This window comes from Epinephelus moara, chromosome 8, assembly GCF_006386435.1.
Source record: "Epinephelus moara isolate mb chromosome 8, YSFRI_EMoa_1.0, whole genome shotgun sequence".
Classification (NCBI taxonomy): domain Eukaryota; kingdom Metazoa; phylum Chordata; class Actinopteri; order Perciformes; family Serranidae; genus Epinephelus; species Epinephelus moara.
Window position 1 is genome coordinate 11,789,583 of NC_065513.1, and position 23,522 is coordinate 11,813,104.

The window sequence follows — 23,522 nt, forward strand, 5'->3', positions numbered from 1 at the left end:
GCGCTCTTTCAAGGTAACACATGTTGTGTTACCTTAAACAATAGAGGCACGGATCAAACAATGGTAGTTTGTATTGTCTCATCATTTAAACGTTTGATATTTTGAGAAATTTTTGGGCAACACATTTTTGTTTTCTTGCTGAGAGGTAGATGAGAAGATTGATACCACTTGCATGCCTGTCCGCTACATCTTGGGCCAGTAAGCGGAGCTAAGCACAAAGATTGACAACAGGGGTAAACAACTAGCCTGATTTTGTGCGGTAGTGAAAAAAATCCACCTGCTAGCATATCTTAAAGTCACTAAAGCTTCATTCCCCTGCATGGTACAGTTTGGTTATTCCTGACTTGCTCTTTTTTTGGTCTTCCATTGGCAACAGTTGTGGATAGTACCTAATACTTTTTCTGGTACCACCTCAATTGAGGTCCCAAAGCCTCATTTCCACCAATCAGTCCGATTCAGTTTAGTTCAGTAAGATTAAACATTAGAAGAATTATTTTTGCATTTCCAATGTCAAAAGTTGTGTTTGGTATCAATAGAAATACTCCATTTGGTCCCGTTTTTTCCATCACCCCTCTACTGAGGTGCTACACACTGATCAGATAATAAAAAGTTGGAGCCAGAAACACTGTGGTCTGTTGCTTGGTCAATTGTGACAGACTTAACACGGCCGCCTGTTTGTCATTTTCGTTTCCGGCACGGACAGTCAGCGAAGTGTAGACGTTCCCTTGCATCGTTTGTGAAGAGGAAATACAGCAAGAGCTGTACAGAGCAGTGATGGGCTATTACTATCCCTTAACAACCCTGCCTATATTTAAGAGTACTGTCTGTGGTGGAAACGCAAAACAGATCTAGGGTTTAGGTACAGGTTGGTACAAGTTACGCACATGTTAAGCGTACTATACTGAAAGTGTTCAGTGGAAACACGGCTCAAGTGAGCTGAGATGATACCGGAAGGTGGAATTAACACTCTGGAGACCACTGATTGGTCACAGAGAATCGTCACTAGTAAAACAAGGAACAGCCTGCACAAACCCACCATTTTTAAAAGCCAAGCTAAGTGTAATTAACAGCCAAAATTGTTTTTTCATTTACTCAAACCAAATATTTAAAAATGGCAAAAACCTCTGTTTGGTTGCAGATAAAAGGATCCAGTGAGAGCTGGATGGAGCAACACAGAATGTATGGAGCCGAGGATGATGTCATGGCAGTTTCTGCAATGTTGCTATGACAATCGGTTAAGAATCCTGCCTAAATTGGATACTGCCCGCAGTGGAAAACACAATTGAGGAAAGCACCTGATATCACAGGTCAGCAGAACCATGCAGTGGTAATGAGGCATAATTAACACGTTATATCTCCTTAGATTAATCTGTACAGAAACTAAAGTGTAAAATGCAGTTTGGCGTGGGGTCGATATGCCAGACAACTTCTTGGCCAAGGGTAGTGACTTTATGGGGTTCACAACTTTGTTTTTAGATACACAAACAAGATGTAGCAGGTTATTTAGTGAGCTTCCAGACTTTTGGAAAGAGCCAGGCTCACTCTTTTCCCCTGCTTTCAGTTTCTATGCTAGTTTAGCTAACTGTCTCCTGGCTGTAGCTTCATACTTAACAGACAAATATGAGAGTGGTATCGATCTTCTAACCTAATCCTTAGTAAGAAAGCAAATAAGCGCATTTCCTTTAGTGATAAGTCGAGCAAAGGGACAGCCAGATAAACAAACTAAATAATTCTTAACACTACACTGAGCAGCCAAAAAGCTAAATTGGAAATCGTTAAAGGTTGGGACTTTGCTTGAATCTGTTTGCATGAATTTAATTAAGTGGAACAATACCTTTCACTGGTTCATGGCTGCTTCCCGCCTGGAGCCAGCAGTTTGTCAGCACGGCAGCAATCAGTCTGTCTGTCCAATCTTCCATCAACACTGTCTGTGTCATCTTTTTGTGTTGTTGTGTTTTACAGTGCTCTTGCTCTGTATAAGTCCACAGTTGCCCCGGGTCAGTCTCTGGGCATCGGTAAGAGGGAGGGGTTTGTTGGGGTTTAAGGGTGCGTCACAAACACACTATGGTCCAGGATGGTTGGCATTCAGAGGACTGTGAGTGTGTTTGTGTGGGAGAGGGTAGTTTCCTTCTTGGCAGTGCAAGTTCCCACCCTCGCCATACACATAAGATATAAAGCACTTATTGAGACATCCAGCGGTCGCAACAGTGAGGGTTCAACTACATTCTCTATGCCTAATGTCTTCACGTCAGCTTCAATTTGGAATTAAGTGTGCAGTTATTGTTCCGCTGCTAAGAGCTGAATGCAAATAGCCTTTTTCTTTCTGCAGCGATGAACAAACGTCCAAAAGGGCTCAGCCAAAACACATATCTGTTACACACTTTGACTCTAATAAATGTCGTCTGGAGTGCACTTGTAGTATATTGGACTTGAAGGTGCGTTTGAAGGTCACCTTGCAGGGCTGAGCGAGGAATGTAAGCGCTTGCCCTCACATTGTCATTCACAAAGGGGAGTCACTTGATAACGAACACTGCTGTAGTCAGTAAGACGTAGAAAAAGAACAACAAGAAATGTCTTAATTCAAACCAACCATCACAACAAATGAAATTGGAAGGGATCAAGGACTTTCTCCGGGGGTAAATACAACGTGGGAGAAAAGAAAAAATACAAATCGAGCAGAGAAAGTCTTGAGAGATTGTCCTTCATTCAAAACTCCCCCTTGCGTCTTTCACTCCAATTCACTTCATTTTCCATTTAATTTCCTCTCTCTTTGTCTCTCGCTCTCTCTCCTCTCCTCTCGGTCCCTCGCAGAGGTCCTGCTACGGGGACGTGATTGTCGTCTTGCTTCGAGATTAATTAGTCTTTTTATACCGCTCTCACGCTCTTGGCTCACAAATACAAAAAAGGGAAGACAGGCTTCCACTTTTTAAGTGCAGTAAGCTGCACAGAGGAACAGAAGGACAGAGTATCAGTTCAATATTTCCAGTCAGTTGCGCTTGCCCGTTCGTCAGCTTGTTTCAGCACAGGGGCTAAAAGCCTCTTGGTCCACTCAACGTTAAAAGAAATGTGCCCTTCAGAGAACGTGTAACGCCATTTGTTTGATTTCCATGCTTGAGGTGTTCTCCTCTGCGTTCAGCCTTTTTAAATACACAATTTACACAAATGGCGATTGCACAGTGGAAGCAGAAAAAAGCCACAACCATGACTGCATGTTGCCCAGAACATAATAATTATAGGAGTGCATGTTGGCGAACACAGTGTATGAGTGTGTATATTTAACATGCTGTGTGCTATAAATGTCAACAGTGAGCCAAACAGGCATTGGCAGAGCGAGAGAGAGAGAGCATGGGGAATTGACAGCATGTCACTTAAAGAGAGAGAGAGAGCAGGCATCCTCAAAAGGAGGGAGGTAGGTTGGTTGTTTTTGTTTTTTCCAACTCAGGGAACGGAGACGGAGGAGGACAGGCCTAGACGGACGACTCCTCGGGGTTGGCATCGGGCAGCACGCTTCTCTGCTGCAGAGTGCGTCTCAGCTCTTCCTTGAAGGGGCTTGAGTAGTCGTTCCCGCTCATGCCCAGGCCTCCCAACCCGCCGCCCCCAGCACCAGCCCCGCTAGCCCTCTCCTCCCCTGCTGTGCTCAGGTTGAGGCGGATATAGCCGTTGCTACCCGAGCCTCGAATATTGGTGAGGCTGAGACGGCTTGGGGAGTGGATGGGCTGGCCGGGAATGGCGCTGGGTGACGCCGTGCTGCTGACGCTGCTGGGCCCCAGGGCGTGACCGGGAACGATTTTCAGCGAGCCATCCGAGTAGTAGTAGTTGGCGCCTGTCTCCCAGAAACGATCCTCATCGCTGGGCATCTTGCTGGGCACAAAAGTGGGTGGCTCCTTGGGCAGGGTGATGGGGTAGACCAAGGTGCTTTCAAGAGGCTTCATGTCGGCTCCCTTTCCCAGTGCCAGCTTCAGCCTCCTGCGCAAGTAAAGAGCTGCTACAAGGAGCAACAAGCACGCTGCTCCAAGGGTGATGACGAGCACCCAGAAGAGCCCCATGCTGCTGTCTGGAGCCCGGGCCTCCATAAAGACTGGGGCGCTGGCTACTACGGCCACCTGGTAGCGCTCTGTCTGAAACTTGACGCCCTGCTCCTCAGAGTAGCAGATATAGCGGCCTGCTTGCATCTGGCCTGCCTCGGGGACGACAAGGGCCTTGAGGGTCCGGTCGAAGCGGGGCCCTCCTGCCTCTGGGTCACCCAGCTGGAGCTCACGTTCGTTAAGAACCCAGCAGGGCTGAGCAAGGTTGGAGACCAGCTGGCAAGGCAGCACCATGTCAGAGCCCACCACCACTGTGACGTTCCTCAGACGGGAGTGTTCTGCAGAGGAAAAGGAGAGGAGTAGAAAAGAGAGGTGGTTAAGTGTCATCCATAATAATTCATATTCCTCTGCAGCCAGCTCTCTTCTGCTTAATTCAATTTATTCAGCTCAGTCCAAGTCTATTCTCTTTTCTTGCTGCTGACTTGCTCCTGCACCGACAGTCAATTCCCACAAGGGGCCACTACTGAGGTTTGGCCTCGTACTCACCGGGGCTGGGGATGGAGACGGGCTTATCGAACTTGGCTTTTCCCCGGCTGAACCTTTCCAGCATGAGGTCCTGTGACAGGGAGGAGGTGGACCTGGGAGGGGGAAGGGCAGAGAGCAGAGCAGAAGATTAATCATGGTCACACTGAGTGCTACAGACAACACTGGATCCAGCATGTGTATGTGCAATCCGTTGTGTAACAAAAATAATTATAACAATACTCCAAATGACCTAAATCTACAGAAAACACAATTTTAAAAGCTCGCATTTTCGCTAGAAATAAGCTCCAAATGTCTTTAAAGGAGCAGTGTGTAGGATTTAATAGCATCTAGTGGTGAGGAGTGCAAATTGCAACCAGCTGAAACTTCTCCCATGTGCAAAGCCTGAACTCCAAGTGTTCACTGTTCAGGAGTTGTTGTTTTTTTTTTACGGGAGCTGAAATATCCGCGGATGTATCTGCCTCTTCAAAACAAAAGGACGAGGTGATTTAAACCAGTAAAAACACTAAATAAAGCAATGTCAGGTTACAAATCAACATTTTTGCTAAGCTGTTTGTCTGGTCCCAGTCCGGCACCTACTGACGTGTGCTCCCCGTTTTTCTCTGATTAATTATGATCCAGATGTTCAGGAGGTTTTTACCGGGAGACGAATTATCTGAATAAGTCTCTTCCTCTCCCAAACAAACAACTCCAGTGATTTAAACTGGTAAAATACTGAATGAAGCCCTTCCATGTTAAAAATCACTGTTTTCCTCATGCTGTTTGGCTCATCGTGGAGGGGCTGCCAACTGTCGTGGCTGGCACAAAAACCCAAGTGGCTCTATCTACAGTCAGTGTTTGGTTTGTCCGTTCTGGGCTACTGTGGAAACATTGCGGTGTAACATGGTGGACTCCATTAGATGTAGACCTGCTTACTATGTAGATATAAACAGCGTATTCTAAGGTAACAAAATCACAACGATTCTTATATTAAGGTGATTATACACTAAAGAAAAGACACTTATAATCTATTTCTGCCAATATATATCCCCCTAAATCCTACATACTGGATCTTAAAATAGACAAATACAATATATTAGGCTTTTATTACAACATGGATATGATCAATGTAATCCAGTTCTGACCACAGCTTGTCAGTATAGTCTTATTGCAATGTTTGTTCCACAAAGGAAATCACAGCATGTAAAGCAGGAGGATTTGACTCAACCGCTTCAGGGTGAAAGTCTGCAAAACCTGCAATGAAACTTGCCTCACTCTCCTGTAAGGAACTGCTAATATCCAGCTAAAAGACTTTCATTAGTGTAGTGTCAATATAGAGTTAACATAATATCTATATACTTCCAGAGGCTTTGCCAATAGTTACAATTGGCTTTTAAAATATCAATACCAAGCCCATTCTATTATTTATATTTAGTTTATCGTATGAATCCATGGGTGCACATAGGTCTTACCCGCGATGGAGGTCGATGCGGATGCAGGCCCGACCCTCGCTGTCCCAAGCGCAGTAGGGATCCCTGGCGAGCAGACAGTCTGGCTGAGACTGATAGCGGCTGCAGTTGGCCAAAGGCAGCTGAAGAACCTCCGAACGAGAGCCGATGTACAAGTACTTCTGCAGACAAACAGCGAGAGAAGAAGAAGAAGAAGCAGAGAGAAAGAGGAAGACAAAGAACAGATCCAGCCATCACCCAGAGACAGAAACCAGAGAGAGATGAAAAACAAGGAGAAAGATAAACAGAGAGAGAGAGGGAGAGTGACTCAGTTAGGGGTTATAGGAGATAATGGGATAATCACTCTCAATTACAATAACATTCACCCCCCTGACCCTCTTCCAATCCAATCTGGATTGCGCTCTTTTCGCGAAAGCTGTTATAAAATGTCTGGTCGCGGCTAAGCCAGCATTAATGAGATAAGCAGCGAGCTTTGGGGTAGGGAACGCCTCGTCAAAACTGCATCGATCGGCGGACGCGAGCCACGGGGACACAGCCGGTGTCAACACGCAGGCTCAGTTGACAGGGCAGGGACACTGAGAAAACAACAGGGGCAGAGGTTCAATACCCCGCAGAGGTGACGGATTGTAATTACTGTTATTGTGAGGCGGGTTTTGGATTCATAAGGCAACACTTGATCTGAAAAAGGGCAGTGTTGATAAAAACATCTGCTGAGTGGCAGCGGGCCAGTGGCCCCGTGCTGACTGCCTGTCTGCTGTCAGTGAATCTATGATTGTAACTGTCTGGCAAAAAGGGTATTAACAGATCAGCAGAAGACAAAGTCCCACTGCTATCTTTGAATACCAATGATGCAACAGCACAGCAACCAAATGGAACCCCGAAACTATACTTTCAAGGGATATGATCAAAAGAAGTACAGGACCATGCTGGTTGTACCAAGAAAGACAAAAGAACTTTAAGTAACTTTTCCCCCTGAGAGACCATTAAGACTTCTCATCTCTCAGACAGAAGACAATACATCTAGGAGTCCATGACGATAACATGCACATGGCTATGCTTTACTGAGTGGGAGCTGCTGGAAGCTCAAAAAAAAAAAAAAAAAAAAAAAACAATCAAAAAAAACAAGAAAAAACGGAAGAGCTGCTTTCTTGTTATTAAAATCTCCCTTGCCTCAGTTTGTTGTATTGAATCTAGTCTTTGAACATGTTCTTGACAAAAATTTATCCAAACAGAGATGAATCAACTGAAATGCCAACACAAGATTTAAAGCATTTTGAGACGTTCCTTTTTGTCTTGGAAATATCAGACTAAACTAAATGGAAGCAACATATCTAAAAGGGGCCCTGCAGTGATTTGAACCCCCTCCACCCACACATCAGAATTGAATGGCTGCATCCGACAATTTCTATAGCTTTCTGAAACAACACCGCACTACTTATCCTCGCTTTACGCTGTGGTTGGTCAGCTGTGAAGAGGTGAGAAAGTCAGCAGGATTTAAACTTCTCTATGTCTATCACTTTTTATGTGTCAACACTTTGCTCGCCCTCCTCATATTCAAACAATCATCGTCTCGCCCCTCTTTGTGACTGCCAGCTTTTTAATTTATTTTTTGGTGGGGCTTTTTATGCCTCTATCAGATAGCGATAGAAGAGAGAGATGACAGAAAATGAGGAAGAGAGATGGGCAACAAAGGTCCTGGGCTGGATTTGAATCCGGCGCATTGCAGTTCATGATTGATATCTCAACCCCTAAACCAGTGATACTCAACTTACAGCCCGCATAGGGTGCCACGTGGCCCGCCAACCAATTTTCTAATTCACGGTAAAAATAAATTGATTCACACAGAGAATGTGCTGTGAATGTAAACAGGATGCCAGAGTGCATAAAAAAGCATCAAAATAGAGCTTGTTTATCAACAAAATGTGGCCCCCCTGCCCCCAATGTCCTCAAATCCTAGAAACACCCCTACGTACACTTGACCTGTGAGGAGCTGTTTCAACTGGATTTGCCTCTTGGCAAAGATGAGTGAGGACAGCTAACACTGAAAGGCAATTTATCTATTATATATACTGATAAATATTTCTGTTTGTTTATAAAATGGCCCCTGGCCTCTTGTCATTTTGCATACGTGGCCCCCGGGCAAAGCAAGTTGAATATCCCTGCCTGAAACCAACAGGGTGCCTTGATGGCTAGTTCATCACTGTTTATCATTATTTGAGTATGGCAGTGCTATGAATAATTTTCAGGCCCCCAGGAGGTGCACCAGGCTTTGAAGCTAATTTTTGCAGTGGCTAGACAGTGGAATTATCACTTTAAAGTCCGTCACGTGATGCCATTGGGCACACAAAGACTTTTGTTATTTACATTGATTTACACTGTGAAAGAGTCGTCTGTAAATCAGTGGATACATTTATTTGAGTGTCACAACACCCGTGAAATGACTCATTTCGCTATGAGGATTCGATCCATTTGCTGCTATCACATTTGGAAAATCTAGAAGAGCCACAGGATTAAATCATTTTATTCCCATTTAAGTCAGCAGATGGCTAAAACGGAAGTGTCTGGCTCGGCTGGTTTAAGTGTCTTGTGCACTTGCTCTAAGGACCCAATCATGTGGAAGCTGCGCTGATAATCAAGGTAATTTTATACATGTCATTGGAACGTTTTTTGCTTCATGTGCCACTGAGCAACTTTCATAGAAATGAACGGGGTCTCCAATGCTGTATCCAAGTCTCTTTATACATCCATGAAATTTTTGCCTTCCAACTTGGTTTTCTTACTAGTTTGGGTTAAGCTCCAAAAATGGCATCTTTTCTTAAGACTCTCCCTGTCTGGAAAATTCCCACATTTTCAAACTCAATGCCCTCAGTTTGTTATGCAGCCTTTCCATCAAAAATGTCGAGCTAACCCTGGTGACATCATCAGGGGATATTTCCTTAGACATTATACAATTGTTTTCATATTCTGAGTCTATGATTTGTGTAAAAGTGTAGTGCATATGTAAAATTGCTGCTAATGCCCTATTCATGGAATAACTGACAGACATCATTTCCCCTTTTCCTTACCTTGGAGTGGGAGATAGTCAGGCTGTCCACCGGCTGGGGTGTCTCAAACAGCTGGATCTCCTCTATCACGTGGGCCTCGGTGCCCAGGATCACCACTCTCTGCAGCCAGCCCTCCGCTGAGGCACACAGGAGAGGAAAAGAAAAGAGGATACGGCTCACTTCACTTCTGTTCAGCCAAACTTTCAATTCAAGTTCACTTCAGTGCAATAGACTTTTTTTTCCCCCTGCAGGGCAATTTTCCATGGCATGCATAAAAACATATATTTTTCAAACAGATAGCTTCGGCACTCGGCTGAATCCTCGAGACAAAATAGCCAATAAACGCACACCTTTGACAACGGAACAGCTCATTTAAATATCACTGATATGATATTAAAAAATATTTACACACACACACACACACCTGTGACTGCACACCAGTTCATCTGAATAATAGAGATGTGATTTAATAAATTTGCCCATAAACCTGTGACTGCACACCAGTCAATTTAAATATTAATGATGCGCAAACAAACACCTGTGACTGCACAGTATTTCACTTAAATATTAACAATATACTACCAAATTCACAAAGACACACCTGCGACTGCATAGAAGTTCATTAAAATATTAATGGTGAGATATTATGACATACAAACACACTCCTTTGATGTCATCGCAATGGATTTAAATATTGAAGCACAAGCTGAAAATCATCAGGATGATCTTTTATTAATTACATTAAATGCTTGTATGTAAAATGTTGGCATTTTTATGATGTAAAACTGCCTGACGTGAAAAAGGTCTATTAAAGACAATGAGAAAGCAGTCTTCACAGTAAAAGTACGCTTGCGGTTACATGCATGACAACAAATGCACATCGCTACAGTGTCATCAAGTTGTCTGCAACTTTCATCAACTTCGATTTGTGAAACTTTAACGCTAGCTGCACTAAAATTTCATGCTACTCATGCAGCTGAGAAAGACAGGAAATGAAAACGAAAACAACCTCTCCTGCCAGAATGGCGTCCAGCTCAGCAAGAAACGATCTAAAGGTGAATTTCAAAGAGTTGAGATGCTGTTCCCGGCCTTTAAAGACCTTGGGTAAAGGTAATATTATCAGAGACTTTTTCAAGTGGCGTGTGGGGAGCTGATGCTGGAAGAGGAAGGAAGAGCAGATCCTGCGCTCTTTCATGTAGGGCATTGTGAGCGAGTTTAGATCCCCTGCGATGACGTTTCAGGCACAGCTGGTGGGGTGACCTTGATGTGTGTGCGTGTGTGTGTGTGTGTGTGTATCTATATCTATGGGATGGAGTAGTGTAACGTGCTGACATGTGCTTTCTTGTGTGGCCCTCTCGATTAAGAGACTGTCACAGATAATAGCCAACGGGAGGCTTGAGGGAAATACATGTACACACACACAGACACACAGACACACACACCTACACCTACACACACACACACACACACACGCAGGCATAGCAAGCAGCAGGCATATCATCACACTTGCCTCTCGCGGCGTCAGGGACCAGTGTCGGCTAATCCCTCAATCCTGTAGCCTGGTTTCTCTGAAAAACCGTCTCGACATGCGCTCCCTCTCTCTCTCACTTTTTTTCACATCAGCTGTCGCTATGCTGCAGCTAATAGCTAATCAAGCCCGCAGCCCAATTGGCACTATGAGCGCACGTCTGCCAAGGGCCCTGTTGAGTTTGTGCTGTGAAGCACGACAAGCGGGGATGACTGCACTTGGCTCAGGAAGTGTGCGCGTGTGTATCTCTGTGTGTTTGTGTATATCAATTTGTGAGTGTGTTACCAATGTGTGTGTGTCCATGTGTGTGTCCGGGCTCAGCCTCCCTGCTTGCCAGCAGAGAAGCCCTGAGTCCGCTGTTGTCGCACTGTCAGTTGCCACAGTCACTATCCACAGTCACTCTGCCGCTGCAGTGATCTGAATGGTAAGTAGTTGAGTCTCTCTCCATTCATGAGATGGGCTGCATTCAAATTCCCATTGCCTGGAATCCACTGTCAGATCTGTGTTATTCAGGATTACGACTCTGAGGGCCGGCTGATTTCAGATCCGTGCCAAAACAGGACACCTGCATATGGGCCCGATGGCTACTGACTGGAGATATTAATTAAGTCGTGCGTACGTAGATGTTTCCTTTGATGCATGAAGATGGATCTCAGCATGCAAATCAAGTCCTTAATTGAAACTCAGCTGAAGTCTGGCCAGATGGCAGGTTGTTTTGTGCCACCATACCTAATGCCAGTACCTGTCCCTGTCTGCTGCCATGGCCTGTAAGCTCTCATCTCTTCAACAAATGCTGTGTGCAACTCCCCTTAACACACACACACACACACACACACACACACACACACACACACACACACACACACAGTAGGGGAATAGGAACAAAGACTGTGTACCTCGGGTGAATTCCCTTTGCCACATCAAGAGAACACCATACTACTGTAAGTGGGCATAATAACAGGAACACTATATGCTGTATAATCTACTGCAATACAACAACACTGCAAAAAAACAAAAAAAAACAAAACAGCTTTAAGCTTAGCTTGTAAGGTTTAATTTACATATGTAGATTCTGTGTCATGAAGGTGATTATTCAACACTACTGTCATTTTTAAAGCTGGTGAGTGTGCTCTTCTCTTGGTTGTTGTTATTTTGTGCCAAAAAACTGTGAACACGTGAGAGGATAAACTTTCTGAAGAAAATGGAAATGTACACGCATGTTAAAAATGCAATGTAGTAACACTGTAAATGGGTGAAAATGGGTGAAAATGTCTGAATGTGGTAACTGTTTACATCTGAGATACTGAATGGGAGATGCAGCTCAACGGGACAGTTGGCCACAAAATCAAAAATGCATATTTCTCCTCTTGTTGTGCCATTTATTCATTTAAATTATTTGTTGTGAGTTGCAGAGTATTGGAGATATCTGCCACAGGGATGTCTGCCTTCTCTCAAATATAACAGAACTAGATGGCACTCGGCTTGTGGTGCTCAAAGTGCCAAAACATACATTTGCTAAAGCATTTAAAATCTATAAGTTCGATAGGAAGTTGAATTGTCAGTTTTTAGAAGAAGCACTGACAGCAGTTAAACTAGCATTTGAAAAGTAAGTACTACAAGCAGTTCAACTGTCATTTGAAGCTGAGTAGGAGTTACAAAGAGGTGGAAGACTGATTTCATTAATTGAATTCTACTGGCTGATCCCAATGTCAATATTTTTCAATTAAAAAAATCAATAGGGCCATCTTTGCAGCAATAACAGGAACCTCCATGTCATTTGTACCTGTGCCAATAAAGAGCATGTTGTATTCCCGCGGGTCCAAGCCTTTAACCCGATCCACGGCCAGCCTTGTGAAGTTGACACCCTTGGTGAGCAGCAGGGGGCGAGCCAGAGCTTTGCCCTCCATCAGCGGGTGCTTCTTGGCAAAGTTGAGTGTGGCGTCAGGCAGCTGCAGGGAGCTGCTGTAGCCACTCTCCCTGTCTGAGTTAGTTATACACTGCAGCACAGACAGAGGACGGAGAGACGGAGGGTGGGAAAAGGACACAGGGGAAATGGTGGATGGAAAGAAATGGAGGAAAGGGTGAAGGGAAAAGTGAGAGGGCCAAGAAGGAGAAAGAGGAAGAGGAGGAAACTTTTTAGCTGCAGCTGGCACAGGTTGGCATGGCTTGTTGGCTTTCAGATCATTCCCTCCCTCCCTCCCCTTCTCTCCTCTTCTCCATCTTTCTTTCACTCTTGCTTTCACCTCCGCCTACCATCACACCCCTTCCTCTGCTTCCCTTCCTTTCGTCTTGGATCATTACATTCTTAGCTTTTCGTGTTGTGCCAGCTTTTGCTCTTTTCCACTTTCATCACTACAGTACCCCACGCCACTCATTCCTGCCCCCCCCCTCCCTCTTTCATTATCGCTCCTCAGCCCACTTATCTCTGTTTTTGTGATGCAGTAGTTGACAAAAAAAGTGCACAAAAACCGTACATTTTAGAATAGTACTTTCTATTCTTACTTCCTAAAGTTGCCTGAAACATTTGGATTTACCAAACATCATATATCATATGTGCTAATACAAGACTCAGTTTCTTACCGATCCAGGCCGTGGAACAGGGACAGCGCCGGTGTAACGCCCCCACCTTTGAGATGCCTCCCTGTACTCTTTGTAGTATCCTTCGAACACCTTCTTCACCTCAGAAATTGGGTACTGGCACACTGCCGACACGTCCACATCACCCCTGAAACATGGCAGCAAGGCACAGAATAACTGATGTGTGGCAGTAAAATTGGAGGGGCAGATTACCTTTCATCCACTTGTGTAAAATGTGACTTTTCAGTAGCGGATAGCTTCTGGATGCAGCACAAGTAAAGCCAGACTAACACGCAAAAATGCGATATACTAAACAGAGCGGGATATGGTAAAATATATCAAAATACACACATCTGATGCATGTTGAAAGCACAGGATATGAACTAAATAATATGTTTACAATTGGGAAGAACTCAAGGTGAGCAGTCGTTCTTTAAAACAACATTTTCACAAATCACAGTGCAGTAAATATGTATAGTAAATATTAACCCTATAGCCTATAGTGTGCTTTATTGAATGAGCTGACATGATTAGATGTGTCAACACAGCTCCACTCTTTCTGTGGTGAAGCAGACTGATGTACAAATTGATGTACATGTAATACACCTCCTTGATAGGCTGCTGAAATCAATCAGTTGGTGCTGTGACTCAGGAAATGCATTTCATTTAATGATAAGGTCGGGGGTTTGGGATCTCAATTTTTTTTCCCCAACCCAATTTTAGACCCAAAGTGGGACTGAAATTGGGTACTGACGCATGACCCTGCCATATTAAATCATACTTGTGCTCCTCAACTCACAAATATATTTGATCTCCATGCTCATTCACTGGAATGAACCCATCTTTTTTATTTAGCTCTCAAACTGAAAGACATATAGTCATGAATATGTCAAATTTTGTACCTTAAATCTAGTGGGCAGTAGGCAGTTTAATTTTAGCGCCACTGGGCAAAACTCCCATATTAAACTTTGAGCATATTGTAACTGAGGTGGACCAAGACAGAAAACTAGACTTCTGAACCTCTAATTGGCCATCTAGCCCATAATGGGAGACTCTGGTCAATCACAGGTCATTTCAGAGAGAGGGTGTTCCTATTGGCTGTTCTAAAAATGCAGATAAGTGTGCACATCCTTTCGGTGAAACCTGATTCAATGGTGGACAATCCTGTAAAGAAAAGCCCTTTGTAGATAGGAATTGTGCAAATTTGCAGGAAAGCCCAATCAGTCTTTTTTCAGCATTGGCAGTATAAAAACAAAATCGGGGAGTGCAGCAAAATGCCGCCTACCTACTTTTGTTTATACAGAATGTGCCTTCTTCGGGGCAATGGGGGGCGTGAGCAAGTAACAAAACGTGTAGCTCAGCGTGTGACGTAAACAGTGACGTGGGAGGGAAGCCGCGGCTAGTCAGGCGGCAATTCTCTTGTAAATCGGCCCGTTCCTCCCCCCAGTCATCTGACGGTTAATGGCCTCTTCGTTTGCGAGGACAAGGAGGGCGTGCAATTCCTTGTCTCCCCAGTTGCTCATCTTTACAGTGTCTGTCAGGTTTGCTTTTCCCTCTTGCTAATAGCTGCACGCTAATTTCTGCCATCAGCTTTTTCCTGTTTATCCACTGCCAGTGGCTTGCACGTGCAGCGTCATCAACAGCTCCTCCCACAGGTCCCGTTGCGGAAGGCCTTGGTCTGTTTAAACTAAAAGGGTTCCGCCAATATGACTACCCTACGAGGCGGAAAATTGGGCACCTCGGATCAACTTGCCAATCCATGCCAGCAAAATGGCCCAACATTCGCGGAAAATCTGGCAGCATAAAAGGGGCTAAAGTTGCTATATCAGCACTGGCAACAACTGACCACACTGCAAAACAACCCAAAAAAGGAAGATGGACTCATCAAAAAGAGAGTCTGAAGACAGTATCATATCAGCCGAAGGACTCAGAGATAGACAGAAAATGTTGCTAATAGTTTAACCTTCTGCTAACTGAAGCCAAAGGATTTGGTTTGCTGGAGCCTCGAATCATAGTGTGTCCTCTGCCTCACTCCCTTCAGCTATGGACCACCTTGCCAGAAGAAGAGCAGGCAGCCACTTCAGAGCCAGTCAGTGTAAACCCCAGCTCTGGACAACCCAGCCTTTCTGCCTGATCAGCAAACTTTATGTTGCTGCTGTTACACAGGATAGACCAGATGCTGCCACTGGCCACCAGCACACTGTGACACCTGGTGCTCAAGCGGGTTTGTGCTGGCCTAATTCGAGTCGCTATAGCTGCCGAGGTCTGTCTCTCAAGCTGCTCCCTGCCCTCTGCAAGGAAGCAGTTGACAGTGATGGGGAGTCAGAGAGACCATGGGGTAGCTAGCTAGCTATTTTTTTCCTCATTTGTGGGCTGATGAATGAAATAACATTAAATGAATTAATGTATGGGAAACACTGGGTTACTGTATGAAGCGCGTGCATGTGGTGGTGTTTGCCTGGTGGGAGGGGCTTAGGACAGAGAGGGGAGTGGGTGGGGCTGCAGGAGGAGGGTGTATTTTCAATTTTTTTTTTCCCTTTTCCAAATTTTTGCCTATCACAGCTTTAAAACAGGACAATAATGTTCTGGATTGGTTCTTTAGCAGGATGACATACAGTCAGGAAGTAGCAAGGTCCCAAATGTACAGTCTTACTGCAGTTATTTGTTTGAACATTCATTAGATACACAGAGTTTGAACTACTGCTGTAACATTGAATTCATATACTGCGATTTGTCCTGTAAGGGAAGTGCTCTTCCAGTCTGGAACAGTACTGTTAATGTGCAGCAGTGCCACGGGTTTTATAAGGTGACATCAAAACGAAAGGACAGCCCTGATGTCTTAGCAAGTTAAAAAAGCTAGCCTATTCAGTCAGATTATGGCTTGAACTCTGAGTCGTCATTTACATAATGTCCAATTATCTTAATGTTATCTCTATCAAAGCCAGGGGGCTTTAAGGAATCCCCAGCGAGTCACGCAGAGAAAAAGGATTAGGCTCTTTTTGTTTTTTTCGAGCGGCAGTGTAGGAACTCTGAATGAAGAAACAAAGCTTTAAGTTCAAAGCTGGTTCACTTTGCGATATGATATCTCAATGAGGAACACAAAAGACTCACATCAAAGGGCATTACCCGCAGACGGAGAAAGTCTCCAACTTTCCTCCCAAAGAAAACCTCCTGCCCTCGCTACTATTTCTTTGTCGATAAGTAACTCATTAACACATTACAGTTCTGTAGTGGTCAGACAAATGCCAGTCTTTACCCCACTAATAATACCACAATCACTTATCAAAACTAAGTCACTATTGTCAACACCCTTCTAATCACCAGATTGTAGTTTAATTATCACTTGAAATGAGTTTTCTCTTCAGAAGAAAAATGTCAGAAAAGTCGATTTGATCCTAAATTAATTTTTTATCAAGCTATAAACAAGGAGCCAGAAACAGTGGACATCAGCAGAGTCTGCTTTCCCTGATCAGTCTCAGAAGTGTTCAAGATATGTAATTTGCTGCTACTATGATGATGCGTTTCTGCTCCCGCGATGAAATAAAGTAGTTGGGTCATGACTCTCAAATTGGAAGGTATAAGAAGTGATGGGTGATGTAAATAATTTGACTCAACCAATGAGTCAATCATCAGCCTATTGATATTTATGATTAAAAGTTTGTAGCACAGGACCTCATTAAATCAGTCTGATTCTGTTTAGCAAATGGTTCACTATCGTCTGAAGCAACATCAAGTCCATGTGGTATTAAATCACCAATAAAACCAATAAAACATGTTCAAGCACACTTGAGTTGTAACCACTCAAAAAAACTCCCATTACTGTCAGTTAAAGGCCCATTATATTAAAAGCCCAATTACACAGTAAATACCTAATCACATAAAGTACATAATTAGAGCCATCGTATCAGAGTGGCTGGCTGACCCACAACTTTAATAAAAAGCTGAGTGTCTGACATGTTGGCAAAGTGACGCAGTGTCTCGCCCTGACAGCAGATGGCACATGTACTAATTAACTCGCATTCATCCGAGGACGACACTGAAATTGAGCTGTATCTCTAGTCTGTGTTACACATCTCTGAGAGTGCTCGCTCCGACTTACCACTGGGCATGGAAGATGCCGTAGAAGGTGGTCCCCCGCCAGTCTGGGCCTGGCAATGTGAAGACAGCCCTCAGGTTGTTGAAGTATACGTGGCGCTCTGGGAGGGAGCACTCCAGACGGGCCTTCTGGAAAGTGGTCCACTTCTTCTGCAGGGTCCTGGTACCACCCAGATCCCCCTGAGAGAGGACATAACAAATCTCATCAATGGCTGATATGGGGCGATTACGTGTGAATTATTTTAAATTATTTCAAAAGCCCCCTTCACTCAAAAATGTTGAGCTACAGTAACTAGTAACTTAAATAAAGCATAACTATTTGTCATATTTGCTGAAACTGTTACGATGTCCTGATTGTAGTACATGAGACATATAATCTGTGAAAAAAATCATGTTCCTCTTGCTCCTCTTAGCGCTGCTGGTGGCATTTGCAAGAATCCCCCATGCTTGAATAAAAAAAAAAAAAAAGGAAAGGCACTAATCAGAGCCAGGTGGTGCCCCAATGCATGTCAGTCACTGCTCAAGCACTCGCTGTACTGCCAACAACATTGTTCACAGCAAAGACAAGTAAACAGAAGAAGACTGATGGTGAATAGCCAACATGATCTCATCCCAAATCGTCAAGTACTGCGCTTGGTCAGTGGACTTTGCGCTACTTATCCTCCTGCATCTGTTGTTGACTACTTACCAGAGCCCTGTCATTCTGCTAGGAGTCTCTTTTGCTCAATTCACTGTACTCAGGGCTCAAATTCAGCTTTTGAAATTGCAAATCAGAAAATGTAATATTTTAATTTCAAGAGGTCGAATCAAAACAAATACATTCAGATACATGGCTTTTCAAAGTAAAATATTTCAATGCTATGATCTCAGTTGTGTTAAGATTTCACTACAAAGTATTCAGTGGCTGTTAGAATTCAAGAGCATGTGTCTCTTATTTGCTTCATTACACACACTGAGAGACATTGAGGTTGACTGAGTGAGAGCATGCAAAAAACAAAACATAAAGCCTATCAGACACATTATTAAAGCATCAAAGCAGAGTCTTTTCTGTTGTTGTAAAACCTGTCTGAAGGCGATCTTTAACTTTACCACTGAAATCTAATGGCATGAACCCCAGCCTGGCCAGGTCGGCGAGAGATTCTTTTAAACTGTGTTACTCTCACGTAGCACACATCCAACACAACCTTTGCAATAATGTGGCATTTTTGAAAAAACAACTTTACAGCAGCTGAAAATCGTGTGTTCCTTGGCTTGTGGTGCTCAAACTTCTCACCTTACTGCAGTGATGTAGTAGTGTACTATAGGGTGTGGTTTGTGCACCGTGACATCACAGATGCAACCGGGCAAGCTGGTAGTCAGTTACTCTTTAAGCTGACAGCACTTTGCTTTCTTTCTTGCTCTGTTATGTTCCTGCTGCTTATGTTGCATATTTTACCCTTGTTATATTTATCTTTAATAAAATTTTAAAATGTATGGCCTCAATGTCAGCTTTGGCCTGTGGTTTAAAAATTGGCATTGAATATTGATATTTTTAAAGGTGAAATTCCAGTACTGTGACAACACCTACAACTGATGTATGTATTCCGTATACATACTGTGCTGTTGCCATGTTGGAAAACTGCTTAAGGCGCATTTAGACCCTGAGATGTTCAAGGGTACCATTAAAATGCAGGCTAACAATAATATTCAATTATACAATAAGCATTGCATATTGATGAGTGGACCCTTTATATAGTATATTGTGGGCTCAAAAGAGGCCTGTCTGCCAGATACGGCTCACTCCTATCATCCTCAGTGATTGCAGAAGCTGTAAAAAAAAGGAATTAAAAAATGCAAATGCTCATAATACAGCAGTGAGGTGCAGACATTGTGCTGCTGCAACGGCAATATCAGCGGGATGAGCTAAATTATTCATTGCTCTGGTACACATCATGTGTGAGCATCTGTTTGTAATTTCATTCAAAGAGCTTTATTGTTCATCACAGTGCAGACATTAAACATTTCCCATAAAACAGCACATATATTGTACACTTAATTACACACATTTTCTCACAGTGTTAACAATCTGTCTCTATTTCGCTCAGTTTAAAGGTTACCGGGATGATAAGTCTGCATGCATAACTGTGACATGACACAAACCCTTGTTGTGTTACGAAAAGGTCACTAAAATCATACGAAATAAAACAAATTGTTGTCTTAAGTCTCACCAGTGACTCTCCTCACAATTAGAAGTCCCTCTGATGTCTGGCCATAATCACTGTGGTATATCAAACCTAATCAGTTATCCTAATGAGGCCATTAATTAAGCAAATGAATGCATTAATTACCAAATAGCTCCATGTCAATGTAATTGTCTTCGCATAATACATTGTTAGTAAACTGGTGTTTAGCTGAAATTCAGGGTGGGACAAATTAAGGCCCAGAAAAGCTATTTTCTGTGTGCTTTGTCTTTGTGCTTTATTCTGCCAACTCTATTTTATAGAGACAGTTCACCCCCAACTCAAAAACACACATCTCCTCTTATGTGTCGTGCTGTTTATTAGTCTAGATTGTTTTGGTGTGAGCTGCTGAGTGTTGGAGATATTAGCTGTAGAGGTGTTAGCAATCTCTCCAATATAATGAAACTAGATGGCACTCACCTTGTGGTGCTCAAAGACCAAAACATTTTTTTTGAAAAACTCAACAGTAATGTCTCTTTCCAGATATCTACATCCAGTTACTAAAGATAATCCACAGACCTTGCTGTGAGCGGTTTCACGTAGGAACTATTTTCTTTCTACCGAATCACCATGCAGAAGGAAGCATGCATCTACTACTACTTGTTCACCTAGCACTACTGAGCTAGCTAACGCTACAACTCAGCAAAGAACGCCATTAATGTTTACATTTTGTGCTGTAACAAACACAAGCTTCTCATACATGAGTAAATGCATGCTTCCTTCTGAGTGGTGATACAGCTGGCGGGTGTCGTTCAGTAGTTCCATTGTCTCCAACACTTGGCAACTCACACCGAAACAATCTAGATTGATAAAATTGGAAAATATGTATTTTTTATTTCAGGGTGAATTGTCCCTTTAAAGCATTATGCCGTTTAAGCAGTTCCTTATGCCAAACATACAGGTTGTGAAAAGACTTAAAAGACTAAGGTCTGACACCCTCTCACATCTAAAGACAATGTGATTTTTTTAGTCACACACTATAAGATTTCACAAAGACTTGGGATCCTGCAGGGTCACTATTTGTAAGAGTATAACTAGATTCCTTTTGAGATTATTTCCAATCCGGTGGAATATATTACGCCAAACTTCCTTTAAGAAACATGACATATAAACAATTCCTAACGTGTCTGCAACACATAACTCTAGAAACACACAAAAATAAAGCTGTCATTTGTTGACAGCAGTCTTGTTTACAAATTTAAAATTTTGGATTATGTTGCTTGGACTCGCTACAGCCTCTGTTGGTTAGCTGCACTATTTTAGTAGGATGAGACCGTGGGGGTGACAGGCGAACTGTTTCAAAAATTAACATTTCTTAGTAAAATAAGTGGTGATTGGTGGATCAGCTACACGCTGAATTAAACATTGACTCCTGTTCACTTCACAACTCTGCCAGTTTCTCCTCCTTTTTCACGTTCTTATGCCTCCCCGGGGGCCCACTCCATGTTTACAGTCTACCCTGTTTGCTGCTTTGTGTTTGGTGCTGGAGAGAGCACAACTATTGGTTGCTGACACTGTCCACATCATGAATTTCAGTACTTGTGTGATCCACGACTAAAAACTCGCAATAATATTAAACATGTTTGAGTTTATCAGAATGTCAAAAACAGACCACCTCGCCATAACCTTACATCAAATGATCGAGATCACAGGAACGCTCACCAACTGAGGTAAAACTTAAAAATTCGTCTGCCACAGTGAAATCATGTAAAAAGGTAGTTTGGGGTAAGGCTAGCATTAGTCTTAAAAAATATCTTTTATTATATGAATCAGATCATGTCTGAAACAGAAAGTATAAAGCGTCTATCATGTTCAACACACCACATTGCACTGCATGTGTCTTGGTAGATGGAGGGAGCAATGCAGTTTAATTCATATTTGCTTAACGATTAGATGGATGCATACAGTATGGCAATTCAGTGATTACAACATGTGAACGCTCATCTGTCCTCAAGTCAAGATATAAGAAAGGAGATTCATAGATAAAAAAATTGGAGCATTGCCTATCTTTTGAGCCCTCTTGAGAAACTGCGCGTCTAAGTGCTTCTTGTGTTATCTAGAAAGTTGCGTGCTCTCAATTTTGGCAGTTTGTATTCATTGCATAAAAATCCAACTCCAAGCAGAGCAAGTGTTCTGTTCACTTTGCTTTGTAAGTAACGTCAGACTTTTTTTAAGTGTGATTCATCAGATGTACAGCTATATACTTATAACCGTTGAACAACTCTAGCAGTTGCCTCCTTACATGGGCATCTCCCTGTTGAAGGAGCTGGAGCCCAAAACCGTTAGCGAGTGCTGTCTCTTATTATATTAAGTGCTCAGAAACAGCTGCCAAAACAGCTGGAGAAAACAGAAAACAGCTGATTCCCAGCCAAGCATGCATGAAACTATAATTTTGCAGTCACAACTTTTGAGCTCACAAATGTGCCACGTGCACTCTCGAATAGTCACTTGCAGATTGATTACTGTTTGAATAAGTTGGTGCTTTTCCTTGATTTTTGTCAATAATAAACTTTCACAGATTCGCCACACACAGAGTGAGAGTAAGGCAGTTTTAGGTTAACTGAATCTGATCAGTTTTGATTATCAGCTGGTGTATTACCTTGCAGACTCGGGCCACTCTGGCCACAGTGAGCTCAGTGTCACAGTCCAGTTCCACAGCTCGCTCGCTGAAGAAGAAGTAGATCTTGTCGTCGTCCCCGTCTTTACTGCCACTGCTCTCCCTCACCAGGGCTGAGCCCACAAAGTCCGGCTCTGCACACACAAACACACACAGGGGAGTGGTATCAAAGAGTGTATTTACACACGACAGTAAAGACATACATCACGACTGAACAAATAGACAGCTGCAGCCTGTAGGTACATTCGGACTGAATCACACCACACAAACACATACAGACACCCAGGCTTGACACCTCCATCTCATTCCCTGCCGCCCCTTCTCACCTCTCTGTCTATTTTCTATCATCACTCTCTCCTTCGCCTCATCTCTCCTCCAGTAATTTCTCTCTTTCTGTCTCTCCAGTGCTCCCTATTAGCGGTACATTTTGTGTTTCTCACGTCCGTCCCGTCTTTCTCAAACTCTCTCTACATCCAGCCCTCATTAGGTTGTGAATGATATGTTTTTTAAAAAAAGGCAGATACAGACATTTGTTGGACTTCAGCCGCAGGGGGCTTTAAATTCGACTATTTTTAAGCAAAAGGTTTTTTTTTTTAATTAGAAGGATACAGCGTTTCCCCAGATGGACTGTGCCTTCAGTGTAAAAGCCTCCGAAGCAGTATTTTAAGAGTACATTTCTACACTGAAACCCAGGCCAATTACTGTAAATGTCTTTCAGCTGGTTAGAAGCTACTTAAATTAAGGTGAGGCTAGCTTCATTGGTCCAGGGCTAGTTTTTAATAATAGCTCCGTATCAGCATGAATAATAAACGCACACATCGATCCAAATCTTGGCCTCATCTGTATGTTCCTCCCTCCTCCCCCTCCATTCTCTATTCCCCTCACCTCTCCCCCTATCGTTTCATCGCCAATCCTAATGTCTGTTCTTTCATCAGGCATTTTTCCTGCTGTGACTTCATCCTCTTCTCTCCCCTTCATTTCTCTCCAAGTGGCTCACTCCTTTCCCCACCCCCACAGCCCCCCAAAAGATAACGATCCTTCGCTGTAGCCGGGTCCTGCGCTTCATTTCCTGCAACTCATTTCTTTTTTTTTTCTCCTGGTCTTTTGCGTGTTTCTGGTTCTTACTTTTTTAATGAAACTCGCTTAAAAAGAAGCCGCTGTTATCGACCTCTAATGCGATTCATTTGGTTTGAATACATATTTAATTTGTCAGTGTCACAGTGTCTTGAAACAAATCTTAAACCCCAACAGATGCAAAATATTTTAGTTTACTTCAATACGAGTATGGATGAAGAGATACTTTTCTATATATCTTCAAGATATGTAGAAAAGTATCTCTTCACCCTTAAATTAAGACTTAATTTTCTTCTGAAAATAAATTGTACAACTGACAGTTTGCTGAGCTCCTCCCCAACACACACAGTAT

The 23,522-nt window shown here is 43.1% G+C and overlaps 1 protein-coding gene across 1 annotated transcript in view; it reads right to left on the reverse strand.

Annotated features, from left to right (window-relative positions):
* The window catches only part of sema4c (sema domain, immunoglobulin domain (Ig), transmembrane domain (TM) and short cytoplasmic domain, (semaphorin) 4C), a 38,674-nt gene that overhangs the window by 2,158 nt on the left and 12,994 nt on the right, over nucleotides 1-23,522 (reverse strand). Inside the window, exons 6-13 of the mRNA XM_050051565.1 lie at nucleotides 22,079-22,230; nucleotides 17,265-17,440; nucleotides 13,169-13,313; nucleotides 12,372-12,585; nucleotides 9,082-9,197; nucleotides 6,020-6,177; nucleotides 4,572-4,663; nucleotides 1,835-4,363 (exon numbers count right to left, since the gene is read on the reverse strand). Coding sequence (XP_049907522.1) covers nucleotides 3,468-4,363; nucleotides 4,572-4,663; nucleotides 6,020-6,177; nucleotides 9,082-9,197; nucleotides 12,372-12,585; nucleotides 13,169-13,313; nucleotides 17,265-17,440; nucleotides 22,079-22,230 — 1,949 coding nt within the window. The 3' untranslated portion in view covers nucleotides 1,835-3,467. The remainder of the gene's footprint in view (nucleotides 1-1,834; nucleotides 4,364-4,571; nucleotides 4,664-6,019; nucleotides 6,178-9,081; nucleotides 9,198-12,371; nucleotides 12,586-13,168; nucleotides 13,314-17,264; nucleotides 17,441-22,078; nucleotides 22,231-23,522) is intronic.